We start from the raw sequence: 23,587 nt of genomic DNA on the forward strand, positions 1-23,587 counted from the left end.
AAATGCGATTAAGTAAACAAAACAAATCAAACACAAAAACAAAAAGCTTACATATTTACCCACAAGGTGGCGGTGTGCGTTTACTAAGCGAGAAAATAACGCCTTTAATAAAGCCTATGGCACCTGAAAATCTAACCTAGGCGTGTCCAAGTCCGGTCCTGGAGGGCCAGAGTCCTGCAAAGTTGAGTGATTATTCCTCAAACACCTACTAAACACCTACTTAACACTGTGCTACATTAACAAATATTAATCAACCACACCTGATTCAACTCAGAGCAGAGCAATCACTGAATTTTGCAGGACTACGGCTCTCTAGGACCGAACTGGACACGCCCGATCTAAACAAATGACTCATCAACGCAGCAAGGAAACTCGGTGTGGGCAGAAAACTCATATTAAAAGGAACCAGCATGTAAGAATAAAACATGGTAGATGCACGCCAGCAGGAAAATGTATGCAAGGGATTATTAACCTAATGGTTCAACTGTCAAGAACTTGTCGGAAAAATTGTTTTAGACTTTCTTATAGCTAAAACAAATTATAATGATTTTAACATAGGCCAGACTGAGCACTAGACAGTTTTTCTGTAGGCTAGAATCCATTCTATTTTCCTTGAGATTTTCTACCTACGTGAAATGGGCCTGGAAACTAATCTGGGGTTGCAGTTGACCTGCTAATTAGAGGAAAACCCCTGCGAGAGTGTCTTAAAATTGCGCAGGAGGCGGCGGGTTTGTCCCCGAAATACCTCGCCGAGTGCCGATAAAGGCAAAGGAACGAATATCACCCGCCAAACATATCCTCTTGACACACCGTGGGGAACTGCCAGGGTCCCACTCTTGCCAAATAGGGCAAGAGCACCAGAAGCATCTACAGTCTAATATTAACCTGCAAGCCGACGTTTCCCAGAATACGTCCGGCAACGCCTCTTCGCTTAGCATGTATAAGAGAGGCGAATCCGTCCGGACTGTTTGGCTCAAGACACTACCCTTCAACCAGGATACTCAGATACAGTTTAGGCTACAGTAAGTATAAAACATTACTTGATGGTTTGATTGTGTATCTAAAAAGTGAAAATGGCAGTAGAACCAATCACGAGCACATTGTCGCCATAACGTTTGGACGCTGTCGGCTGTAGTAGAAATAAATGGCAAAAATTATTGGGAAGAAAAGACCACAATGACTTGACGGTCCTGGTTGTGTTCCTAAAACACTTTTGAGCTGTTAAATAAAATTCCCCTTTTGATGCACCCGACGTCACACTAATGTTTCTACACTTTGAAATTATTTCATTTTATGAATCTAGGTTTCCAGAGCGGCACTGATCTTTGCCTCTTGTGCGATTAAAACGAAGATGGTCTTTATTGGTTTGACCACAAGATACCCCAAAAGGAATATATCTGCCCATTTTTCTATACACCTGAAGCAACGTAAAGACACAATACTCTCCATGGAGTTTTCATCTAAATGATAGTGACCTAGCGGCTGAATGTCATCCTTTACTTTCCGTCTGATCATATGGGACCACTGTCAGGTGAGAAAATGCTGGCTTGTTGCAGGAGCAGGAGCATAGGTGTACATGGTCAAGAGAATCACGCACAATCACGAGAACGAGTTGCCTGAAATCATTAAGGATCATTTCAAACGTTGCTTGTAGTTTTTAAGTGCAAGGGGTCTATCACATATGTTTGCCTGTTTTTGGAAAGTGTGTGCGTCAAGCACAAATGCATAACCGGAACACGTTTAAACGCGGGTTCGAATTGGTTATATTTCATACTATCAAGATGACGTTTACCGCAAAGCCAGTACTAATGTTGGTGGTTTAAAAAAAGAAAGCAACTGAAAAGAAGCTTTACTAAATACGCCTTGACAGAGCTTGAATTTGATACAGCATTGGCACAGGCGATCCGTGACCTGGGAGTCCGATGCTAGCACACGCCATTACTATCAGATAGTCAGGACTGGGCGCTTGCTGAGACGTACACGTGCTCTCTCATGCCCTTAAGAATTACGTCACATGCCCTAAATCATCACGTCCTAATTATTTACTAAGATCTTGAAACAGGCTTTCATAATCCGAACATATCCGTGCAGATAAATGGAATGTGTTTACATTTTGCTTGGATTAGTTGGATCACTTAAATACTTTGATTCAGATTTACAAACGATTACAGAAAGACCAATCTACTGAAACATGAAAACACCTACAATGTACCTACACTCACTGGCCTTTTTATTAGGTATAGACATCTACTAAAAACCGAAGCACAGTTTTTGGCCACCGGACCATTGCTGAGTGGATCTTAAATGTACGATGGTCCGTTCTTAACCCGTTATCAACACTGATATACTCGGAGCATAGCTGTGGGTCTTGAACTGCTCCACATTTAACTGGCACTGCAGTGTCACAGCTGGGACAAAAATTATTTGCCATTTAAAACTATTCAGCCAACAGCAGTCCTGTGGTCATAATCGACACAACACATGCAAGGCAACCTAGGCGCTAACTGCATACGTCCAGGATATTTATAATAAAAGTGGCGTTTACAGTGAAACAGCTGTTGAGCGTAGATTTCTGATTCTGTTAGCAGTGTTTACAGATAAATAAAACGTAATACACACAGTAATATATGGGATTAGGTCGAATTTTTGTAGGTGTAAGTCACTAGGCCTGCCTAGTAATATGAATTAGAATTTCACAATATAACTCACTATGAATGAATTGTTTTTATTAATACCTGATCAAGACTCTACATGTCCACAATGCAAATCATTAGATTAAAATGTTTGAAGGAGTCAGGGCAAGTGTGAGCTGCAGGGAGGGAACCAGTCATGTGGCAAATGTGCAAAGCATTCCACTCACACCCCCACACATACACTCACACCTGCACATACACACACACATATACATGTCTGCACACTCTTGCACAGTGCCACTTCTGTTGTCCAGCAATTCGACTTATGAGGGGTTGTGGCAGACTTTTAATCCCCTCCGTCCCCCATCACAGACGCCTCACACATGAGCGTCTGAGGAGTCCTGTGCAGCTGGGAGGTCAGCACTGACCGGGTTCACTACAAGACATCTACGGTACCGTGACCCGTGGCAGGCTCATCTATTGGCTACAGGCAGGCGAAAGCCGTCTGCGAGGGTCTCGCAGAAGGCGACATGCCGCATTGTTTGTTTTCACCCTAGTGCCAAGCGATGTGTTGTGTGGTGATACGTGTGCTCTGGCAGGGCTTCGCTTTCACACAGTCATTTCCTCACATCCATTCTTGTGTTCGGCAGACACTACATACAAGGTCAAAAGTTTTCCTTAATCACTAATCAATTTCCCATGATGCTAATTGGCATGGCATTCCTAAGTTACAGGAAGTAAAAGGGCATAGAATAGCAAACCTGTTCATCACCCACCCCCGCCCCACTCAAACCAAAATAGGACAAAACTTGATCTACAACCCCCCCCTCCCACACACACACACACATTTGCCGTAGCAAACTGTGATGCTGGCAAAAATGTTGGTCTGGGTGTCACCCCTCCCCCGACACAGACCTCGTGAGTGTGGGGCCTGCCTGACACTGTGGCAGAGTTGAAGAGGGTGTGAAGGTGTGTGTGTGTGATATTTAAAGACCTTGTTCCGTCTGTCCTCCCATGACACTGTCGGCCTAAATATAAATGGCTGCTCTGCCCCCCACCCCTGAGATGCCCCGGGGCTGGCCCTCCAGCCCTATAGCCCCCCAGGCCTATAACCCTCCACCCCCCCCCCCAGTGCCTTGCCGTTTCTTCTGCTGTGGGAGCCGCATGGTGCAGCCACGCTGGGCTTGTCGTGTTTTTAAGGCTTATTTCCTCACTAGTCATCATTGTTTGTTGCTTATTTCTTTATTTAGTTAGTTATAAGGGTTAACATTGAAAGTAAATATGCCAGCACTGGCCAGCTGGCTAATTATGGGTTGACAATGCTGCCCTGTTGCATTTAATATCCAAACAACACTGGTATGTTTCACCATGTGAAGCTACTCATGGTTTAGGAAGTTACATCTGCTTTCTGGACATGTGTAAGAGTGAATGAGTCTGAGTTAAACATGTATGGACAAGGTCATTCATTCAGTGTGCTCAATGGTAAAATGTGTCCATCACATTTCATATTAGGGCATAAGAACAGGTTTGGAGTTATTCATAACCTGTTGGGCAGCATGTGCATTACACACCTGCTGACTTATTTCCATGGTGTTGCTGACCTCAAAGTCTCCTGACTTAATGGAAGCAAGGTCAACCCTCCACTGGGAAATGGTAGTACTGCATGCTCTGGCAGGCATGCCTGTGGGGACCCAGTTTTCCATTTATTACATGTTTACTGTTGTGCAGTTAATGGCTCCTTGGCCAGTAACACTGTGGGATGACCTACAAGTACCAATAGTGCTGGACAATGCTCTGTTTGTTGTGTCTTTTTGGAATTTCTCAGTATTCAGTCAGTTACTGAGCAGGGCTGGCTCACGGCTCTGACGTTTTATTGTTAGGTGTATAGGCATAACAGCACTAAAATTGACACTTTTTGCAGTGAGCGGTTAGAAATGTGTACACCACAGTGAATCCTGAGATACATAAGGAATAAAAACACAACGCATGGAGTGGATTAAAGTGTCTTTCAATGAGGATGTAAGTGTTTCACTAAGACACAATTTGTGATTCAGCCCAGTTACATATGTTGACCAAAAGACAGTAAGTGTCCATGCTGGAAAGCCTTCCAGGTTTATTCCTGAGTTTAATAATGCTTATATATATATATAAAAGCTACAGAGAAATATAAAATATCAGGCTTCTGACATTGGTTTTAAAATAAGTTCTTTGTGTTACGATATTTACAAAATTCATTCACTGGCAGAAGCCGTCTTCACTTCAGTTACTATTTACAGTTCTATACACAGGCATCTTCAGGTGGATTGGACCCACTGGAAGAGAGCACAGAGAATGCATCAGTATCTGCTTAGTTTGAGCCTGTTCATGGCTGGAGTGAATGGCAAACCAAAGCTTTACCTATAAGCTATTCAACATGCTGTTCTGGATGTCCTCATAAACCTGGTTATAGAGCTCATCCTTTGATTTCATGCCATCCAGGTAGTCTGCGGGCAAGAAAAACAGGATTATTGAATGTCATTCCATCGCAGTGTTTCCTTACTCCACCAGAGGAACGCCAGTGCCTGACTGTGTTTGTTCACTTACGAATAGCTCTGCAGTTGTTCTCCATCTCTTTCCTGTGTTTCAAGTACATGGGCCACACATGGCCATCAAACAGACCAGGAGGATCGGGTACTGTGTAGGTTCTTGTACTAAAGGGGTACAAAACCAGAGAGATCTTAACAGTAGGGGAGGACTGTTTGTGCATTAAGCCTCACACTTGGCATTGTTTTATACCCATCTTAAACTGCTCTCTCCGGAGCATCCCAACTCACACCTCATTTAATCTGGGTCATACTCGGATACTCCGAGACCAAGTCCATACCTTCTTCTCCTTTTGCACTCCTCATATGGAATGGTGACATAGTAGCATTTGCTGAAAAACTCGATTAGAGGCCTGCAAGGCAATTTCACAAGATGTAGCTAATAGAGCAGCTAACAGAGCACTTCTGGAGAGAACAAAGAATCTCAAACAAATGCAAACCTACTTGTAATTGTAGAGCAGAAAGCCCTCCACAATGAGTATGTGGGTCTGGCTCTCAGGAGCCGACCCCTCAGCCAGGGGCGACAGAGGCACGCCATGAGAGCGAGCAAACTTCACCGGGTTCTCCACCCATCCCCTTAAAGTGTTCACCATGGCTTCCATGTCCAGAGCCGTGATCACTGCACAGGGATGACAGAACAGCAAGACTCATCTCAGAAACACAGATAGTGGTGCCATAGGCATAATGCAGCACTGTTTTAAGCCTTCTGTACACTCTACTTTTTTTCCTTGCCTTTTTAAAAAGCAGTACTTGGTTAAATGTTATAACATTGTAACATTATAACATTTGCAGTCAGTACAGTATAAAGAAAGGCTTTTTTGGTAGGGTTTAGGTTCACGTTACGGGGGGAAAAGCAAAAGGGGCATGGAAAGGTGAGCAATACATTACTGTCGTCTTTTATTTTCCTACAGCCGAAAGCCACTCTTACCATCCCACTGTCTAAAGCCGTCATCTCCGACCTCTATTTGATCTTGGGGCTGCAATAACAGTCACCAATAAAACATTGCTACAGAAGGGGCACGCAGTGCTGATCCCGCCTGGACATGCGAAGCCAAAGCCCTCACGCTGAACACGGCTGGGCGTCGTTCAGCTTCTCTCGATCAGCCAGAGGAGCTCAGCTGGAGAAACCTCAGGCAGGCGCTTGGGCCTGGAGGCACAGGGGCCAAATCGTTGTGCCGAACGTAGGCGTTCATTGAACCGGTCTCGCAAAGCTGATACGCGGGTTCGAGGAGATCTTTAGGTTAGGGTTGGAATGTGGGTTTAGGGTTATAAATCAGCATTTGTAAAGCCATGGTAATGATAAATGGCAATGGGGTTACTGGTTACAGCGAGACTTTGGCTGATGAAGGATGAGAAAGAATCCCAAGAGATCACTAAGGTATTTTTGGCCGTGCTGCTGTAGTGAAGATCTTGCAATCGAATAAAGTGGTAAATAAGTGGATTACCATAGGGATGTAAAATAATGATTATAAAAATAAAACCAAACCAAGGAAAACTCTGCAGATGAATGTCAGCTATCTCTAAGGCCCTGCTGGGTCCAAGGTTGCTCACAGATAGCTGAAAACATTCATTTAATTTCTCTTTGAGGTTGGCTGTCCAGGAGAACATCAGCATAGGAGTGTAAGAACCACAAACAATATGGACATCACATCCACACAAACAGCAGACAAATCCTACATACTGACTTTATGTTACAGGGACTGTGCACGTACTCTTCATTCTACACCACGTGGGTTACGACTATTTGATAGCCTTACTACAGTGTTATACGGGCTTAAAAAACATCTCAAATAAAAAATAACTTTCTGTACTATTGACGTCAAATCACCATGGAAAAAGTCACATTTTTCCATACCTTGAAGAAGTTATCCTGATGTATTACGCAACAATTTGGTAATATCTTCTCGATCCTATTCGTCAAGGTGGTTTTCCCACCGTTGGTCACGCTGCAAATAGCCATGTAAATTAAGCAACGTAATTGACTACATCATTTAAAGACGTTATTGCGCTTCATTTAAAAGAGGATACGTCTAGCTGTATGGATTACGGCTATATTTGAAAAATTATGACCATGCTGAAAAACTTACCCCCCGATTCCGATAATAAACTTCATTGTGTTTCTTTTTTCTTTTCGGTGCTGAAATAGGCGCGGAGGCTACTGCACTGTCAGATGACTTTACTTGCCAGTAGAAAACAACGTTTTGGGAATGCTTCTCGGTCTTTTTTCCTCCTCTCTCTCCCGGACTCCCCCCTCCTTACTACTTCATTGATAGACTTGCCTTTCCTATCGTATATATAGACGATCCCGCTTCACGTCATTTAGCCTTTTCCCCTCGTAACCAATCACGAACTATTACACATTAGCTTTGTCCAATCCCACGTCGTTGCGTCTCGCTGAATTTGCGTAAGGACTAACGGCCAAGTTTGCACCTGTTGTCGGTCGTCCGACGCCACGTGGCTAGAGCGATATGGGCAGAACAACTCACCAATGTTTAATCACACAGCGCTCTTAATACTGTTTAAGATCGGAAGTACACAACGTTTCAACACTGATTCGTTTGTCATTTCGTACGTCTTCACTTGTGAGAACAGACTTCAACACGTAAAATGAAGAAAGGAGAACATGGAGTTTGGGTGCTGCTGGCTATAAATGATTTGATATTAGTTTCCTTGTCATGGCAGATTTATCATTTTAATATCTATCTCGCCTACATGAGTATATGACTAAAGGTCCATAAGAGCGCAAGTTTGTTTCTTTAAAGTGGAATGAGTCAGTAGTTATTTCTACTTGCTAAGTGGAAAGTTTTAAATGCCCCCCATTTTCAGCGTTGATTTAGGGGTGGGACCAGGTGTAAAATCACAGTTCTCATTTTTCAGGTTCAGTTTAAAACAAGAAGAGGTCTGTGGTTGGTTTGAAGTGACTTTGACACTAAGCATTTGATTATTTATTATAAAACTCTTTCATCAATGTTTATTTAAGAATTTTTTTAAATTAAAACCCTTGTTACCACTTGTATGCTGGCATAGCTGAGTTACATTTTTCTTTCATTTCAATTTGTAGTATGTATGGTTTTGTTATAAACCATATATAAACCTTTTCAATCACAAGAATGGTAAACAGAATTTGGTATTTCCTGTTGACATATAAAAAGGTGTCTGATGTGTTTTCCCGTCCTTAAAAAGAACTGAAGACAGCATCAAAGTGTTTTGAAAATAAACATCAGCTAACAGCAAACCACAGAGAAGGAAGCCTAGCAACAATAATCAGCAGATAACAAAGCCATGCTCTCCTTAATGCTAGGTCACATGCTGCAAACACCACAGTTTTCTTCCTTCCTATCAAAGCAGACTGAAAAGAAAAAAAGAAAGAAAACCTTTCTTGACCACAAGCAGCACAAAGGCAGAGTTATAGTTTGGTCTTCACCACTTGGGAGATGCCTTCAGTGCCCTTCTGATAAACCCTCTCTGTAAAACCCGTCTGTAAAACTCGTCTGTAAAACCCATGTTTGGTTTTGGCATGGACCTCTGGGCCTGTCATCTGCTCTATGGAGCACCTCTGTATCGCTTTCCCTGAGCTCGACCTGCCAATTCTCCAACATGCCGCCAATGATCATTTGATAACCCTATCAGCGCACAGAAAGCACTGCTCTCCTGACATACGAGAGAGAAGGTTTACATTTACAGCCCGTATAAGTGTCCTGCCAGTGTAGTGCAGCTGTGGGTACTGCTCTCATGTACGCAACACCACTTGGAAATATTATGTCTGACAATTTAAGGTATGTACATCTGACTATTCAGTACAAAAAGGGACAAAACTGTACAACAGAGTGACTAGCCGGACCTACGGGGTCTGTATGTATATCTTGACCTTGCATTTGGTCTGCTGATCAAAGAGCTTCTGATTAAGCTGAACATATACAGCTGGCAAACTGCCCGGGAATTTTCCACACAGAGGAGTTTGAAGTTCCAAACTCAGCCAGATCCTCGTGGACCAGGCCCATGACTATTTGTGTCACGGCCCGTGTACGGTGTCACAGATGCTTCTAATGCAATCAAACGGATGTGCATTAATGCTGGCGCGCATGTGATCAACCAGACCGGTCACGCCTCACTCAGAAGCACAGTCGTCAATTGGATGCCACCATACTGCCACCATGCTGCCATTTTGACAGTTCCGAACTACCTCGTAACTTGATCCTTTCAGAATCAAAAGATAAAGATGAAGTGTCAATAATGGGATTGCGTCAGCAGGGCATCCTGATTGGCTGAATTGCCGTTAGCAATATGTGCATCTTTGTGGTGAAATGACTGCTTCTGTTTGTGAAACCTTATCTTCATATCATTTAAAAGAGTTTTCGGCTGGGAAAGGGTACTTGGTGCTTGTGTTCACTAAATTTCACTATATTTTTAAAAAATGATCAGGGATGAAAGATTTCATGATCTTATGATCGATGACGGTTGTTATTATGATGTGTGCTTCCTTTCCAAGAAGGACAGTCCCATAATTTCAAGCAGTTCAGGTAGACTAGCACTCTGTATACAGAAAACAGCATTGACAGAAGAACAATAGTCCAGGCTGTGTTACTGCTCTGTTAACGATCTGCCCTGCCACTCGCAAGAGGACAATGGTAGCCTTACCTATACCACATTCTGATTTTGTTCGCCTACTGGCATGTGTTCCTTATTATATGAGACACCTATAAGTACAGTTAGCCTAGTGAACTGGCTGACTGCCACATTGCTTCCTATTTCAAGTAAATGTGCAAATTGGCTGATATTTATGTTAGTTTGCTAACATAGGAAGATTTCCTCTTAGAATGAACTTTTTTTCCATTTTGGAACTTCTTGAGGTGATAGATCTCAGGATGCAATCTTTATTAGGTAAATTTTTCTGTTTTTGTAAAGCAATTTGAATTGCCACTGTGTGTTAAAAGTGCTACACAAATTGCCTAGATGCAATTGTCAATGGTAGAATGGTTACCGTGGAGACTGGGTCCCTGACTGTCTCCAGCAGAAAGCTAATAGTTATTTTCCCCTTTTCTACAGCCAGCAACCTCATAAATACATGTAAATACAAATAAACTTTCTTTGCCTATATACAGTACTACATGGTCATTTTAAATCATCCCCTAATTAGACCTGAATTTCCCAACAGCTTCACAGGAGAACAATCATTGTTAAATGGTAAAAATTAATTTGCATATTCATTTGGGCATCCTGTGATGCAATGATGACTGCTACATGGTGATATCTTGCAGTCCTGGTTGGTACCACACAGACCCATCTGAGAAACCATGACGACAAGCAACTCCGTTACCCATATACACACAGTGTAAGTCATACTGGGGCCTGTGAGCATGGGTTTGACTTCAAGACGCGTGTGACAACCTCCACTTTGAGAATGGTTGACAAGCAACATGAGGTATTTGTGCTTAAAGCCATAAACAGCACATTTAAATGATTGGAACTAAGAAGAAGGAAGGACTCTTATAAATGTCACTCAGATTACTCGAAGTTACTTATGTTTATGCTTTTATTACACGTAATGTCTCTTTCAACAACCATCTTCACAATCAATATTCATATAATACAGTATCTATGAAATTGATCTCAAGTGTTTTGCTTACAATACACTGTACAAACAGTAGGATCAGTATATAAAGAAGAAGGATGTAACTTATTTCAAAGAATCCTTCAAACAGGTAATGAACTTTTATAAAACTGTAAGTTACTGCACATCAGAATGGAATGAAAACACCAAATAAAAGCAAGCGTTAGTAGCAGAGTTGAATAGTAAAACCGTGAGATTAAATGTGTGATCAGATGTTTGCTGTTGAGGATTATTGCATTAATTTTTAACATTTCATCTTTTCATGAAAGTTTCATTTAATATTTTAAACGTGACAAGTGATTTGTTAAACCTTCATGTTATGTATGATGTGTTACGCAGTACATTAAGTATTGGATAAGGGGTTTATGACAGGGTATGATGGGAAACTTCACTAGCTTGTGATGTCAGCATCAGAGGGAAAACTTGTAAAAAAGAGAAACCAGCGAACCAGCTGACAGAGCTCATGATACATTATACAGCATTTCTTACACCCCAGGCAGTCCATTTGGTTATGTGAGACTAACACCACGGACCCTGGCACTCACTATGACCCTGTACTACAGTAGCAGAGTCATGTCTCCTTGTGTGAATGAATCCTGGTACATAACCACACACAAAGAAGAACCCACTCACGGCATGTACATCAATATCTATGGAGATTACGGCAGTTAGCTAAAGTGTCCCCATAGCATAATAATAAAGATGGCGGCATGCCATTAGATGCTCTGCCGTCTGTCTTGGGTTTCACACAGCAGTGGAGCTCGGTGCTAAAGAGCACGGGCGTGTCCTGTCTCCTCTTTCCAGCACAGCAAAAAACCCACAGCACTGCAGCAGTTCATTCTTTTGAGAAACAGAGCCTGCCACATATGGTTACACATTGCAGTCCTACAACTGGATAACGATGAATTTATTCAAAACAGAGATCCTCCATGCTCCGTGGAAGAGGCTGGTTAAGTTGGCTTTGGCTCGGCCATCCGAGGACCAGTGGCGAATGTATTAAGCACCTCAGCTTTGAAATTAGCTCTGGATGTCACAAATGTGATGGAACTCAAAATTAAGAATTGTGATGGTCATGCCACAAAGTCAAACTTCAAAAAGTTGTGGTTTTGTTTATTATATATCTGCAGCTTTTACACGAGCTGCAGACTACATGAGAAGTTGTGTTTTCTCAGGTGTTGCAGATCGGGGGGGTGGGGGGATTACACAACAGAGCATGCCTTCTGCACCCGCTCGCTGGCTTGTCCATTTTCCATTCCAGCTGTGCTTCACGGAGGCTTGGGGCAGCAACGTGTGACTGAGCTCGAAGGCCAGGAGAGCTTCCGCTCTACAGCCAGACCAATGAGAACAGAGAGTTGGGTGGAGGTGATAGTGGCGTTAGGAAATGGATGGTGGATCCCACTCTTGATGTGTGATTCACTGCAAATGAGGTAAAAAAAAAAAAAGAAAAAAGAAAAACACCTCCATAACCATCCTTACTATAACTATTGTTATCAAAGCACAAATATACATATGTATAGGTTGTCACATAGTAAATAGCTAAGTCAACCCCCAGTTAAACCAGTGTTTCACATAGCTTTTCCAGAACAATCATTGCTACAAGGTAATAGTTAAATTGCATATTGGTTTGGGAAATCTCTTATGTAATGATAACTGTTCATCCATGCCCTCATCTGCCCCTGCAAGCAAACCCCTCTGACAGACTTTGCCCATTCATTTATATTCGTAGATTTATGTGCTAGATTTTCTCTCACAGCCGTCTGACAGGTCAGGACTGCGAGCACCTGGGTGAAGGTGCCCCATGCAGAAGCATAGACAACAGGGTGATAAACGCACCAATGTACCAATTTGCAGGAAGGGTATGAATGAAAAACAGAAAGGGAGAGAGAAAGACAGAAAGACAGCCAACTTGCGAAAGACACTCATCTGTGAAGCTTTGGCCATTGCATGGCAGGAACCCATGAGTCAATATAAATAGCATTGATCAGATTGTGGTCAGGTGGAGGGGCTGGTTTTCTGAAGAGGGGAGCAGATGTGTTTTATGTAACACCCAGTGCATCGGAGCCTCCAAAATACTCCAGTCGGCCGTGAGAGAGGTCACTGGTGCTCCGGGGTGTGGCAGCACTCGTTTAATAAGGCATATCGCCTGGAGGTCATCGGACCAACCCTGCTGCAAAGGTTCTACCGTTACAGGCCGGAATCGCAGTTATGGCACTCTTACCCTGGGGTCACGAACAGGGGTCATGGTTAGGTGTCTCAGACAGGGGTCAGGGATTGGCCTTTGCAGCTACGAATGTGGATCTATGAAAAAGAAAAGAAAAACATTGCGGTTTGAGGAGAAGCTGCAAAAAATGGCAAGAAGTTCTAGTATTGAACGCATTACATTTTGTCAAAGCTATAAGAGTTTAGTACAAAAGCTAAAGTAATACATTAATTGCAGTAGGAGTTCCCAATGTAGAATGGCGAATGTGATTCCCTTGAGCTTGTATGGTATTATCGAAATATGAAAGCTTGGTAGAGTGTACCACCTGACCTTCCTGCGGCTGTTTTTTCAGCCTGTTTTTGGTCTTGCTCAAGCCTGCAGAGATATAGAGAAAAAAAGAAAAGCTTTTGGCACGAAGTGTAATGGAAAGTCTACAGGGGACTTTATTTACTTACTTGGGTTCTTCTGTGATTCCTGCACCCCAAGGCACGGGGCAGGCCGTACATGCTATTCTCTTACACCTTCATTCAAATGCAATGTTTGACCTCCAACTTGGAGTGATATTGACTGAACGACAAACAGATTCTAACTGTGATCCAGATTTGTCAAGTTTCCATACAAATTCTGGGTCAGTGGTCATAAGAGACATGGAGACCGCAGGACATCAATCAGTCATTTCAGCTGGCTTAGTGCTCCACACTGCCGGTCTGCATGCACTACACACCGCAATGGTCTCCATGTTTCAACTGATCTGATTCGGTTCAAAGTTCTCTGAAGAGCTGATTCAGTGAAACATCTAATATGTGCAGTGCTATAAACCTATACATGTGTGCTTGTGTGTGTGCTCGTGTGTGTGTTTGTGTGTGTGTGTGTGTGTGTGTGTGTGTGTGTGTGTGTGTGTGTGTGTGTGTTGGGACACTCAAGCAGCACCCGACCGCTTGCCAGCCCTTGAGCCTCTGTGGTTTTACCTTTCTGTCTGGGCCTTGAGACGCTCTTCATCATATCTGAAAGTAAGTGGGAAACCACTTAGATCATGTAATAATCTCATGTAGTTGAACTTATGTGCACACTCCTGAAAGTAGCAGGTTTTAGGGACTGAATGCTGCCACAGTACTTGTAAAGCAAAGATTACAGGATTATAAATTACCAATCACTTTTGGTAAATTACAAAGTCCACAAATCATTCTACTACGTTGGCCAAGATAGTTCTAGATCAAAGTTCAAACAAAAGCTCCAATCAAAAACGAAAGCTCCAATCACCCACAGTGGAAGTCACATTTGTGCCATTTTGAATTCAATGATGCCATTATACATTATAGGTTTAAGGAACCCTTTTATCCTGAACCTTTAAGCTTAATGTTGTCTCGGCGGCGCCCCTTGCTGGCGGCACCTACTTACTGCAGGACGCACTCGGGAATCTGAACGTGCTCCATAGGGACCATCTGAGCCAGTTCCTCCAGACTTTGCACATAGCGCACCTTATCCAGAAACTTCACACTGCAGACAGAGTGGGTGATGGGTGAGCTATGGGTGATGCTGTCCACCTGTTCCGAACCGTCCCATAGCTAAGGTAAAGCCTTTAGGGCAGACTATGTTATTGTTTGCAAGGGAAAAAATATCCCTGGCTTTTCTCACCTGATAAAGGGCCGCGAGACGGCCAGAACAGTACGAATGAACCACGACGGATGTGCGATGATCAGACATTTGAGATTCTTCCTCAATCTTCAAACGAATGAAACAAGATAACACAACTGTCAGCACTAATAATAAATAATAACCCGAAACATGGATATTAGCAAATCCCAACGTACAAAGGACAAAAACAGTTTCTCCTCATCAGTTAACGGCTGCAAAGCACTAATGTGGCTAAGCTTCCAACCGTACTAATCTCCGAGCTCGGATATTGCGTAATATTGTCAATACTTTCTGTCGATCATCTGGTAGCATCTCTTCAGCCAGCCGATTCCCGGCATCCTCCTGCGCGGAGTGGCTCCATTTAGGTAAACGATCATGTAGTCCTCCGCCACCAGCATTTCAAGACTGCTGACCACGTACCTGCACAAGCAACGCAGAGAGTCGTTTGGACAGCTGTGGAAATAGTGCCAACACACCGGTGCAGTTTTCCCTCGGAAACACGCTTGATCATGTCAAGGGCCTACGTAATTTCGTAGTCTTTTGGATCTGCAGGCAAGATGGCCTAGCAGACTGACTGAAGCAGGTTTCTAGTCGTATTCTTACTACTTTGCAATTGCAATGTATCATATATGCTATTCTCTGACACATCTGCTGTACACAGTTGTAAATCATCAAATTAAAAAAACCTGATCATATATAAAAATGATAATGTAAAAAAAAGTGTGTATTTGGTCACAATATGTGTTTGAACACTGACTGGCCTTACAGGAAGAGGTTCTCCATGATGTAATGGTAGTCTTGGCAGCTGCTGTCCGGGAGATAGCAGGCTGCGAACACGATGATTGCATTCAAGCCTTCTCCATAGTAGCCTGTAGAAAGCAGTTTAAAGTTGTGATGTTTTACCTTGCAATTTCAACTCAAATGTACCTACTGGTATTTCCTGTGTCTTTGTACCACCAGGGGGCAGTGTGCTCTGAGACCCCTGCCCTTCAACTGCCTTTAGGCGTTAGGGACGCAATACTAGACCCAGTTTAGAGCGTATGAGAACCTGGAACAATTTTTGTCCTACATAGTAATGGCTGCATGCCAGATCAGTAAAACAGAGCAAACGTACGATAAAGAAATAAACAAAAGCAAACAAACAAATAATCACACACACATCCCAATGAAAATCCAACTGTGTTCATTTCTGAAAAGGCCTCCACACACACACACACACACACACACACACACACACACACAAAGCCCCCCCCCACACAAAACCCCAATGAAAATCCAGCTGTGTTTATTTCTGAAAAGGCCTACACCCACCCACACACGCACATACACACACAAAATCTGTCACATGAAAGGAATATGAAATAAAAGAGTCCAACACTTAACAGTTAACTGTTAACACTTTACAATTAATACTTGTACATCAACTCATGCGTCAGTGCAGCCCAGGTGAACCTCACTATGTCACCAGGACAACTTCAGATCGTGATAAACACAAAAGTGCTAATTAGATCCTATTGAACATCATCCTAAAGATCCCAGAAACACAAAAGTGCTTATAAGAGCTGAACCAGATTCTGCATTAGTCAGGAACTCCACAGATGCTAATTATGGTCTGATATGAGATTTTGTAAAATAAAAGAATCACACCAGCATGAACTAGTTACATTACGTGTTCTGTCACGGTACGGCCCCTACCCCAGAACGTCTCCTCGTGTGTGCGCGCGCGTGCACGTGTTCGTCAGTGTGGCCATGCTCTCTTTGTGTCTCACACCTGCTCCTCATTGTGTCGTTATCGTATGAATAAAAGTCTGTCATTGACGCGTTTGTGTTTTCGGTGTTTGACTCAATTTGTGTGTGTATTTGACTGTGAGCGTTACATGTTAAATAAACATAGTCTTATGTTCCACGTGACTCGTCCCCGTATCCTACCTCCAGCATTACATGTTCAAAGTAAAGAACTTAAAGAGGAATTACAATTTGCTTGTTTCTTGTATATATACTAATCACACCTGAGCCTTTTTATTTTCTATGTAGGTGATGTTTGTAGTTTCAATTGTTTGAATTTATTTTGATCGGGAAATTCTTGTTTGACTTCTGATTTATCACGTGACGTTGGATTTGCCATGTGACATCATGTGATTATAAACCCACTGTGATACTGTGATGAGTGTTTATGCACTCAAGAAAGTTGTTGACGAACTAAACCGTAGCTCTGATATTTTTCTATTAAAGATTCATTTCAGATCTTTGAATTGTGGGCAGGACTTTTCTGAGCTAAGCTCAGCTTCATACCAGATGTCTCCAATGACAGTCAGATTTGCATGAACTGTTCAGATATTGCGTGCATTGCGATCTTTGTTTCAGTCCTTTGACAATACCAGCAAGGGAAAGTGTCCCATTCTAGCCCATTCAAGCCTCAGTCACGGCTCAACATGACCCGCAAACCAGCTAATACTGCTAATAGGAAGCTAACTGCCATGCTTTTCATGTCTGATTAGCACACTAGCACTTGTAATTTCCTGTGTTGTCACCCTGCCAGCTAAATTGTGGGACCACCTCAGTGAGTGACCACACCTAGCTACAGCCTGATGACCCGATGACCCGATGACCCGAATCGTGCACCACCCACCTCCGTGAGTGACCACACGCAGGTACTGCCTGATGACCCGATGACCCGATGACCTGAATCGTGCACCACCCACCTCCGTGAGTGACCACACCTAGCTACTGCCTGATGACCCGATGACCCGATGACCCGAATCGTGCACCACCCACCTCCGTGAGTGACCACACGCAGGTACTGCCTGATGACCCGATGACCCGATGACCCGAATCGTGCACCACCCACCTCCCTGAGTGACCACACGCAGGTACTGCCTGATGACCCGATGACCCGATGACCTGAATCGTGCACCACCCACCTCCGTGAGTGACCACACCTAGCTACTGCCTGATGACCCGATGACCCGATGACCCGAATCGTGCACCACCCACCTCCGTGAGTGACCACACGCAGGTACTGCCTGATGACCCGATGACCCGATGACCTGAATCGTGCACCACCCACCTCCGTGAGTGACCACACGCAGGTACTGCCTGATGACCCGATGACCCGATGACCCGAATCGTGCACCACCCACCTCCGTGAGTGACCACACGCAGGTACTGCCTGATGACCCGATGACCCGAATCGTGCACCACCCACCTCCGTGAGTGACCACACGCAGGTACTGCCTGATGACCCGATGACCCGATGACCCGAATCGTGCACCACCCACCTCCGTGAGTGACCACACGCAGGTACGGTCTGATGACCTGCATGTCCACCCGCCGCTCTTTCTCGCCGATGATCACTGTCCTCCAGAGTCGCCCGGCACCTCCATCGCCCTCATCACCCGCTCGGCCTGAGCCGTCGCCCGGGGCTCCCTTGGCGCATGCCACCAGGGTGTCGTCTGCAGGAGAGGTCAGATGTCACAGCTGAGAGATCAGAAACGAACATGCGATGCTTACGCCAGAGCACCGGGGATGTCCTGACACCTGACAAGCTCAAGAACACGGCCAAGTTTTAACCCAAGTGCAGACGCTTGTGAAATACAATATAAAACTGCATATATTTGCACTGAGGGCACTCGCAACACCACACGTCTGGGTGAAGAAGTCTGTACATGCAGGCCTCAAAGTGCCCCAAGGCTAGTGGAAGTGCTCATTTTAGGGTGCACTAGAGTTTGTTCCATCAACGTGCATCAACAGATAGAGGGCATGACCAACCTCCAGAAAGAATAAAGACTTGATTAGCAACGTGGGAGCAGCTTGTGATCCGGTGCTGTTTACATGCCTCATGCTGCCTAGACCAAGTGACCACTGTGGCAACGTGACATTGTGAAGTCATGAGCGCAGCAGCCATTTTGACAGTATTGCCATTGTGATCCACCCAATGTTTACATGTTTATATTGGTCAATAGACGCCTGCAATGCAATTCCTTCCAGAACGACCTTTGCCTTTTGACCTTGCGCCCACCTTCCCACTCTAGCTCGTTGCCGTTGGCGATGAACTCCAGCGAATCGGTGTCGTCTGGTGTTTCCATGTCATCCACATTAATGTCAAGGTCATCGGGCGTGTCCAGGAACAGGTCATCGGACAGGACGGAGCCCTCGCTCTGCTCCAGGGACAGGTGGATGTCTGGTGCCATCAGCACGCGCCGCTTCCCCTGTGCCGACGAGCCTCCGTGGTCTCCATGTGGAAAAGCGGGTGGAGCTGATGGGGAGAAAGGGGGTGGGGGGGTTCACACATGTAGGTGTTTACATTTTAATGATCCAAAATCCCTCACATATATTTGGCCTGGGACTTACTGGATCATGGATCCAGCACATTTACTGATGCAGGGGAAAAGAGTGGATGACCAAAGTGCCCTGAGAATTCCAAAAGTGGAATTTCATAAACCAGGCACTCAAAGGGTTTAAATGCCTTTAAAATGCCTTTGTTAAAGCAAGAATAAAACGTTCTGTTTAAAAAGCACAGGCTGGTATCTGTGGTATGCCATTGCGTAGTGATATGACACTGTAGCGCAATTCCCTGTTCAGCATTTATACATAAATGCTTTTATGATCTAAAATGCCATTCTGGTATCCAATAAAGGTTACCTGTAATGGGGAGTAATGGGAAATGACTTTGAAACTAAAGCTCATGTAAATAAAATGGTTTTAAATGAGGTTTATAGTCCTACATAAGCCCTGGATAGAGCAGCTGACAAGCCAGAATTTTATTTCTCATGAGATGAACACTTCAGAATGCTGAAGTTTGTATTACATAGGACAAGCTCATATGTGAAAGGGACGCGATGTGTGGGGTTACTCACACGTTCTGTTGTCGGTAAGGCCGTCCGAATCCCCATCCTCTGGCAGTGGCCTGGACAGACACAGCGAGACGGGGCACGTCAGAAGACATGAGTAACTACACTGTGTAACATGCAACAACAGCGCAGAGATGCGGATAAAGCCAGCAGCCCTCCTTATTCCTGGAGGAAGTGCTCAGGCCAAAGCCTTTCGGCCTGAAATACAACGCTTGGCACGACTGATTTTAGGGGACACAATGACATGTAATCCATTTTTTTCAGAAAACAACGAGGCTTTGTCTAAGTGATGCATTTTCCCACCCACCGTGGGCTGACTTCCCGCCCAGTTCTGTGCGCCGTTTCGGGACAACCTGTGCCCTACGGAGGCCGGCTGGCAGCACGCAAGCTGTGCATTGCGGCCTTCTGTGCCACCTTGGGAACAATAGATGTTTCCTGAAGTATATGTTCCCGTGGAACGAAAACAGGCAATTACCGCATCACTTGCTCGCGCGTGCGTTTAGCGGCGTTTACAATAGTAGATGCCAGCTGTAACACTCCGAATTGCAGCTCCCGTCTTTGGTGGGTGTGGGAGCACGGCACCCGTCCACGCCACCGGGCCCGTCATGCTATAGTTAGCGGTGTCTTCGCTGCTGTATTATCGCGCACGGGGGCCCGTTTAATGACGGAGGGAGAGAGTGACAGAATGATAAGCCCCAGTGCTGTTCATTTGTCTACAGTCGGGCAAGAATGTTGTGCATATGTTTTTGGGTTTTTTGGTTTGTTTTTGTTTTTTGTTTTTTTTGCTGTGTTTCACATCATCACTAGCCTGACTTGTTTTAATGTAAGTATTGATTAATGAAGCAAACTCTCAGGCGATCATAATCTTTAATGCATTCCAGTCGCATTGACATGCCTCGGCTCATCCAGTTGGATGTATCGCAAAACAAGACTTTCCAACAGCATTCATTTTCTGTTAAGGTTATTTATCCTATTGACTAATTTTGATGTATGAAATAACCCTTCCTTTCCTTGGGCTATTTTTTTCAATGAAATTCAAGAATAGCAAACTGAAATATATGAGTAATGTTCTACAACACCTCTGCCATGACTGTAGGTGTTGGTTAACTCATGAGAAAATCAAGAATATCTTGTTTACTGACTCATAGGCTACATGCAGTGGGTTTGTTTAAGTACATTTGCTAAAGTTCAAGACTGGATTTATCCATAATTTTTCATTTACCCCAAATATCCTCCATTTTTATATTCTCAAATTATTCCTTCGACCTCACAGGTTGCCAGGTCCCATAAGTCCGAAGTGCTACTGATTAGCCAGCAGGAGCCAAGACCAAGTAACAGCAATTAGGCATGTTGCCAGATTGGTGGAACATCAATGGTGTGGGGGGGGGGCACTCACCGTGGAAAGTCCTCATCCTGCCACTCGTCCCTCACTTCCAGGTTTTCCATGCGGAGAGTGGCTTCCGTCGTGCCCATTCCCGTGTCCGGAGACTCCGGCGGGCCTCGCTGTAATATGTTCAAAGCCAGCGTCTGAGTAGGGCATCTAAGCAGCGGGCGTTCAGTGGCGAGTCCGACTGAAGCTCAGGAGTTGTGTGCAATGGGACTCCCCACACAATGAAAGCGTGTCTGAACACGCCCCCGTGTGCAGGCAGGGAGGAAGAGTCTGCCCCTGGACTAAAGACCACACGGGGTGAGCGTCTCATTCATGCCCTTGCAGTGCAGTCTTGGCCTTGTGATACCAACACTTCACCACGCTTAAGCCTTGAATTTGCAATAGCAACAACGATTCACTGCTGAAAATCCTTTAATGTCTAGGCTTGGTTTAGGTTTCAGTACTCAGGGAGTGTGGTTTTGGTTGGTTTTGTAATACGTATTAATGACTACTGTAGCATTTGCAAATTCAGAATACGTTCCAACCGCAAAATAGTAATTATACTGCCCTTTCACAATTGAATGTAACTTAACCTTGCACGTAGGTCATCATATCTGATATCCTGAATATTTGAATATCGCTTCTCCCTGCGCCACCTGTGCATGTAAATGAGGATATGAGTGCAGCACTGGTTAGAGAGTGAGTTTAGCACTCTGGAGCTAAACATTGATTTACACTGTGTTAGTGCAGGCCAGTGGTCCTGCTGCGTCTCACAGCTACGTGACTCTGATTGTGAGGAGAAAGAACTCTGAGGAACATTTACTCAGGTTTCACCGATAATGGCCATAACAATTCACTTTCATATGAACGGGGTTTGATACAGTGGTGTGCATGCAGCAGTAGACACTAGCAGAATGATGTAACACTGAGACAATCACTTAAACACACACACACACGCGCGCGCACACACACACATATATACACACGCAGTACGTCAGAAACGAGGCATTGCCAACAGTTTTGTTCCATGTGTAAAAACCAGCATCGTTCTTCATTACATATTCTCTCATGCTTGATAGCAGCAACACACTACAGATCCATCAACTGCTCAAACATACATGCGGACATGAGTAAACAGATCCGTGAATGAACCCCCAGCAGAACGGGAACTTCTGAGGCCTTCGGTGCGGTGCTAATGGACATGTGAGCGGGACATGAGGAGATTAGCGCGAGTGAGGAAGTGGCACCAATGTCGCCAGCCTGCTCAGCAGCTGCGCTCGTGCGGCACACTCCAAACAGGATCACGAGGAGACGCTACGCTATGGGACACACTGCAGGATGCGTTTCAGCCAGTGCGAGTCCGAGACTGTGCAGAGCAAGTGACTTATTACTCCCTCTGTCTGTCTTGTTCTCTCACGCACTCGCACATACACTTACGGGCAAAGGCACATGATCAGCAGCTGATGTGCATCCGCTCGGCAGCATTACTGTATCCCGTGGAGACGTTTGTGATCTGAGGGAGTACGGGCCCCTTAGCTTTGGCGGGAGTTTGGAAAGAGGGTCAGACACAGAGGGGTCTGTAATCTGCAGCTGGGTGAGTGTGAGACTGGATACCTTAAGATGCAGAACTGAGCCACGTGCCAGCTGGCACTGAGCTCTGTGGTGGAGGCTGCCTACAGCCAAACACACAACGGCCCCCACAGTCGGATTAAATGGCCCGGAGTGTGGCCGTTTAAAGAGCCGACTCAAAGGGGATAATGTACACACACAGACAAGCATGCAAAAACACATCTTAATTTGCGAATGAACATTTTGTCAATCCACTGGAACAATGTAAGAGGAAACTCACACATACACACACACACGCGCGCACAATAACACTTAAAGAGTACTTACAGCAGACGGATGGGTGTCTTTGTGTGAACTCAGTTCTCCTGCTGTTTTCTGTCTCCTCCTTCAGGCCTCGGCTTGCTGCTCTTTCCCCACCAGGCAGCACGCGATTAAATCCGTAAAGCTCTACTCTTGTAGGAAGAGGAAATCACAAGCACTCTCTTCCTTTCTCTCTCTCTCGGGCCAGGAAAGGACAGCTGGCTGTTGGCAGTCACAAGCAACCGCTTCTTCCCCCGGCGCTGGTGTAGACAAAGACCGGCTGGCCGGTTTGTGAGATGGTTAAAAGGAGGGTCACGGATTACGGGCTGGAGCCTCTGCTCAGATGCCTGCCAGTGTTGTGCCCTCTTAGTTGTACCCAGACAAGGCCAGCGTAGGTCGTCCTTACCTCCCACTGCTGACTGCGTGCATGCCCCACTGCTGGGTCCTCTTCATCCTCGCAGGGGAGAGGAAGATTCCTGCTCGGAACAGCTGCCACTCCAGACAGACTACGCTCCTAATCCCTCTCCAGGGACAACCACTGCCTGATGTTGGGGGAGATTACGTAATCTTACTTGATGTCTGCGCCTCCACCCTTTCTTGCAGGGCTTTCCCAGACCAATAACAGGAGAGCGCTCGCCTTTTAATCCAGAGATTATTTTCGCCCGTCTAAGGGAAGCGCATCCCGCGCACGTCCCTGTTCCCCCTCCGATGCAGGCTGCCAAAGATGGACGGGAGCTAGTTTTCTGCTGTTCCCTAGCAACAGCATCATTCTCTTTTACATTGCTCACGCAAGCTGCCTTCAGAAGACTCCTCCCTTTTCAAACTCCCTCTCAGCACT

The 23,587-nt window shown here is 44.9% G+C and overlaps 2 protein-coding genes and 1 long non-coding RNA gene across 4 annotated transcripts; 1 reads left to right on the plus strand and 2 right to left on the minus strand.

Moving 5' to 3' along the window:
- The first annotated feature begins 930 nt into the window (after nt 1-930).
- On the plus strand, nt 931-17,609 carry LOC113585967. Its single transcript, XR_003411562.2, has 3 exons — nt 931-1,022; nt 1,304-1,531; nt 17,201-17,609. It is a non-coding gene; the product is annotated as an uncharacterized LOC113585967 (long non-coding RNA).
- On the minus strand, nt 4,626-7,490 carry nmrk2 (nicotinamide riboside kinase 2). 2 transcript variants are annotated; one of them, XM_027023786.2, is made up of 8 exons: nt 7,303-7,490; nt 7,071-7,161; nt 6,144-6,192; nt 5,660-5,834; nt 5,497-5,568; nt 5,217-5,323; nt 5,031-5,116; nt 4,626-4,945 (listed from the first exon to the last, which is right to left on the minus strand). In XM_027023786.2, exons 1-7 carry the CDS (start codon nt 7,326-7,328, stop codon nt 5,031-5,033), a joined length of 606 nt encoding a protein of 201 aa, XP_026879587.2. In that variant the 5' UTR covers nt 7,329-7,490; the 3' UTR covers nt 4,626-4,945. The 2 variants fall into 2 exon arrangements, with proteins under 2 accessions (XP_026879587.2, XP_026879588.2); XM_027023787.2 differs by lacking the exons at nt 6,144-6,192; nt 7,303-7,490 and having other exon boundaries at nt 7,071-7,160.
- atcayb (ATCAY kinesin light chain interacting caytaxin b) lies at nt 10,731-23,587 on the minus strand. The gene is made up of 14 exons (XM_035528040.1): nt 23,156-23,587; nt 22,777-23,029; nt 20,908-21,014; nt 19,518-19,567; nt 18,680-18,916; nt 17,940-18,113; nt 15,428-15,530; nt 14,950-15,081; nt 14,662-14,748; nt 14,425-14,523; nt 13,995-14,030; nt 13,357-13,401; nt 13,045-13,124; nt 10,731-12,242 (listed from the first exon to the last, which is right to left on the minus strand). The coding sequence occupies exons 3-13, from the start codon at nt 20,982-20,984 to the stop codon at nt 13,091-13,093; spliced, it is 1,074 nt and encodes a 357-aa protein (XP_035383933.1). The 5' UTR covers nt 20,985-21,014; nt 22,777-23,029; nt 23,156-23,587; the 3' UTR covers nt 10,731-12,242; nt 13,045-13,090.

This window comes from Electrophorus electricus, chromosome 7, assembly GCF_013358815.1.
Source record: "Electrophorus electricus isolate fEleEle1 chromosome 7, fEleEle1.pri, whole genome shotgun sequence".
Lineage (NCBI taxonomy): Eukaryota > Metazoa > Chordata > Actinopteri > Gymnotiformes > Gymnotidae > Electrophorus > Electrophorus electricus.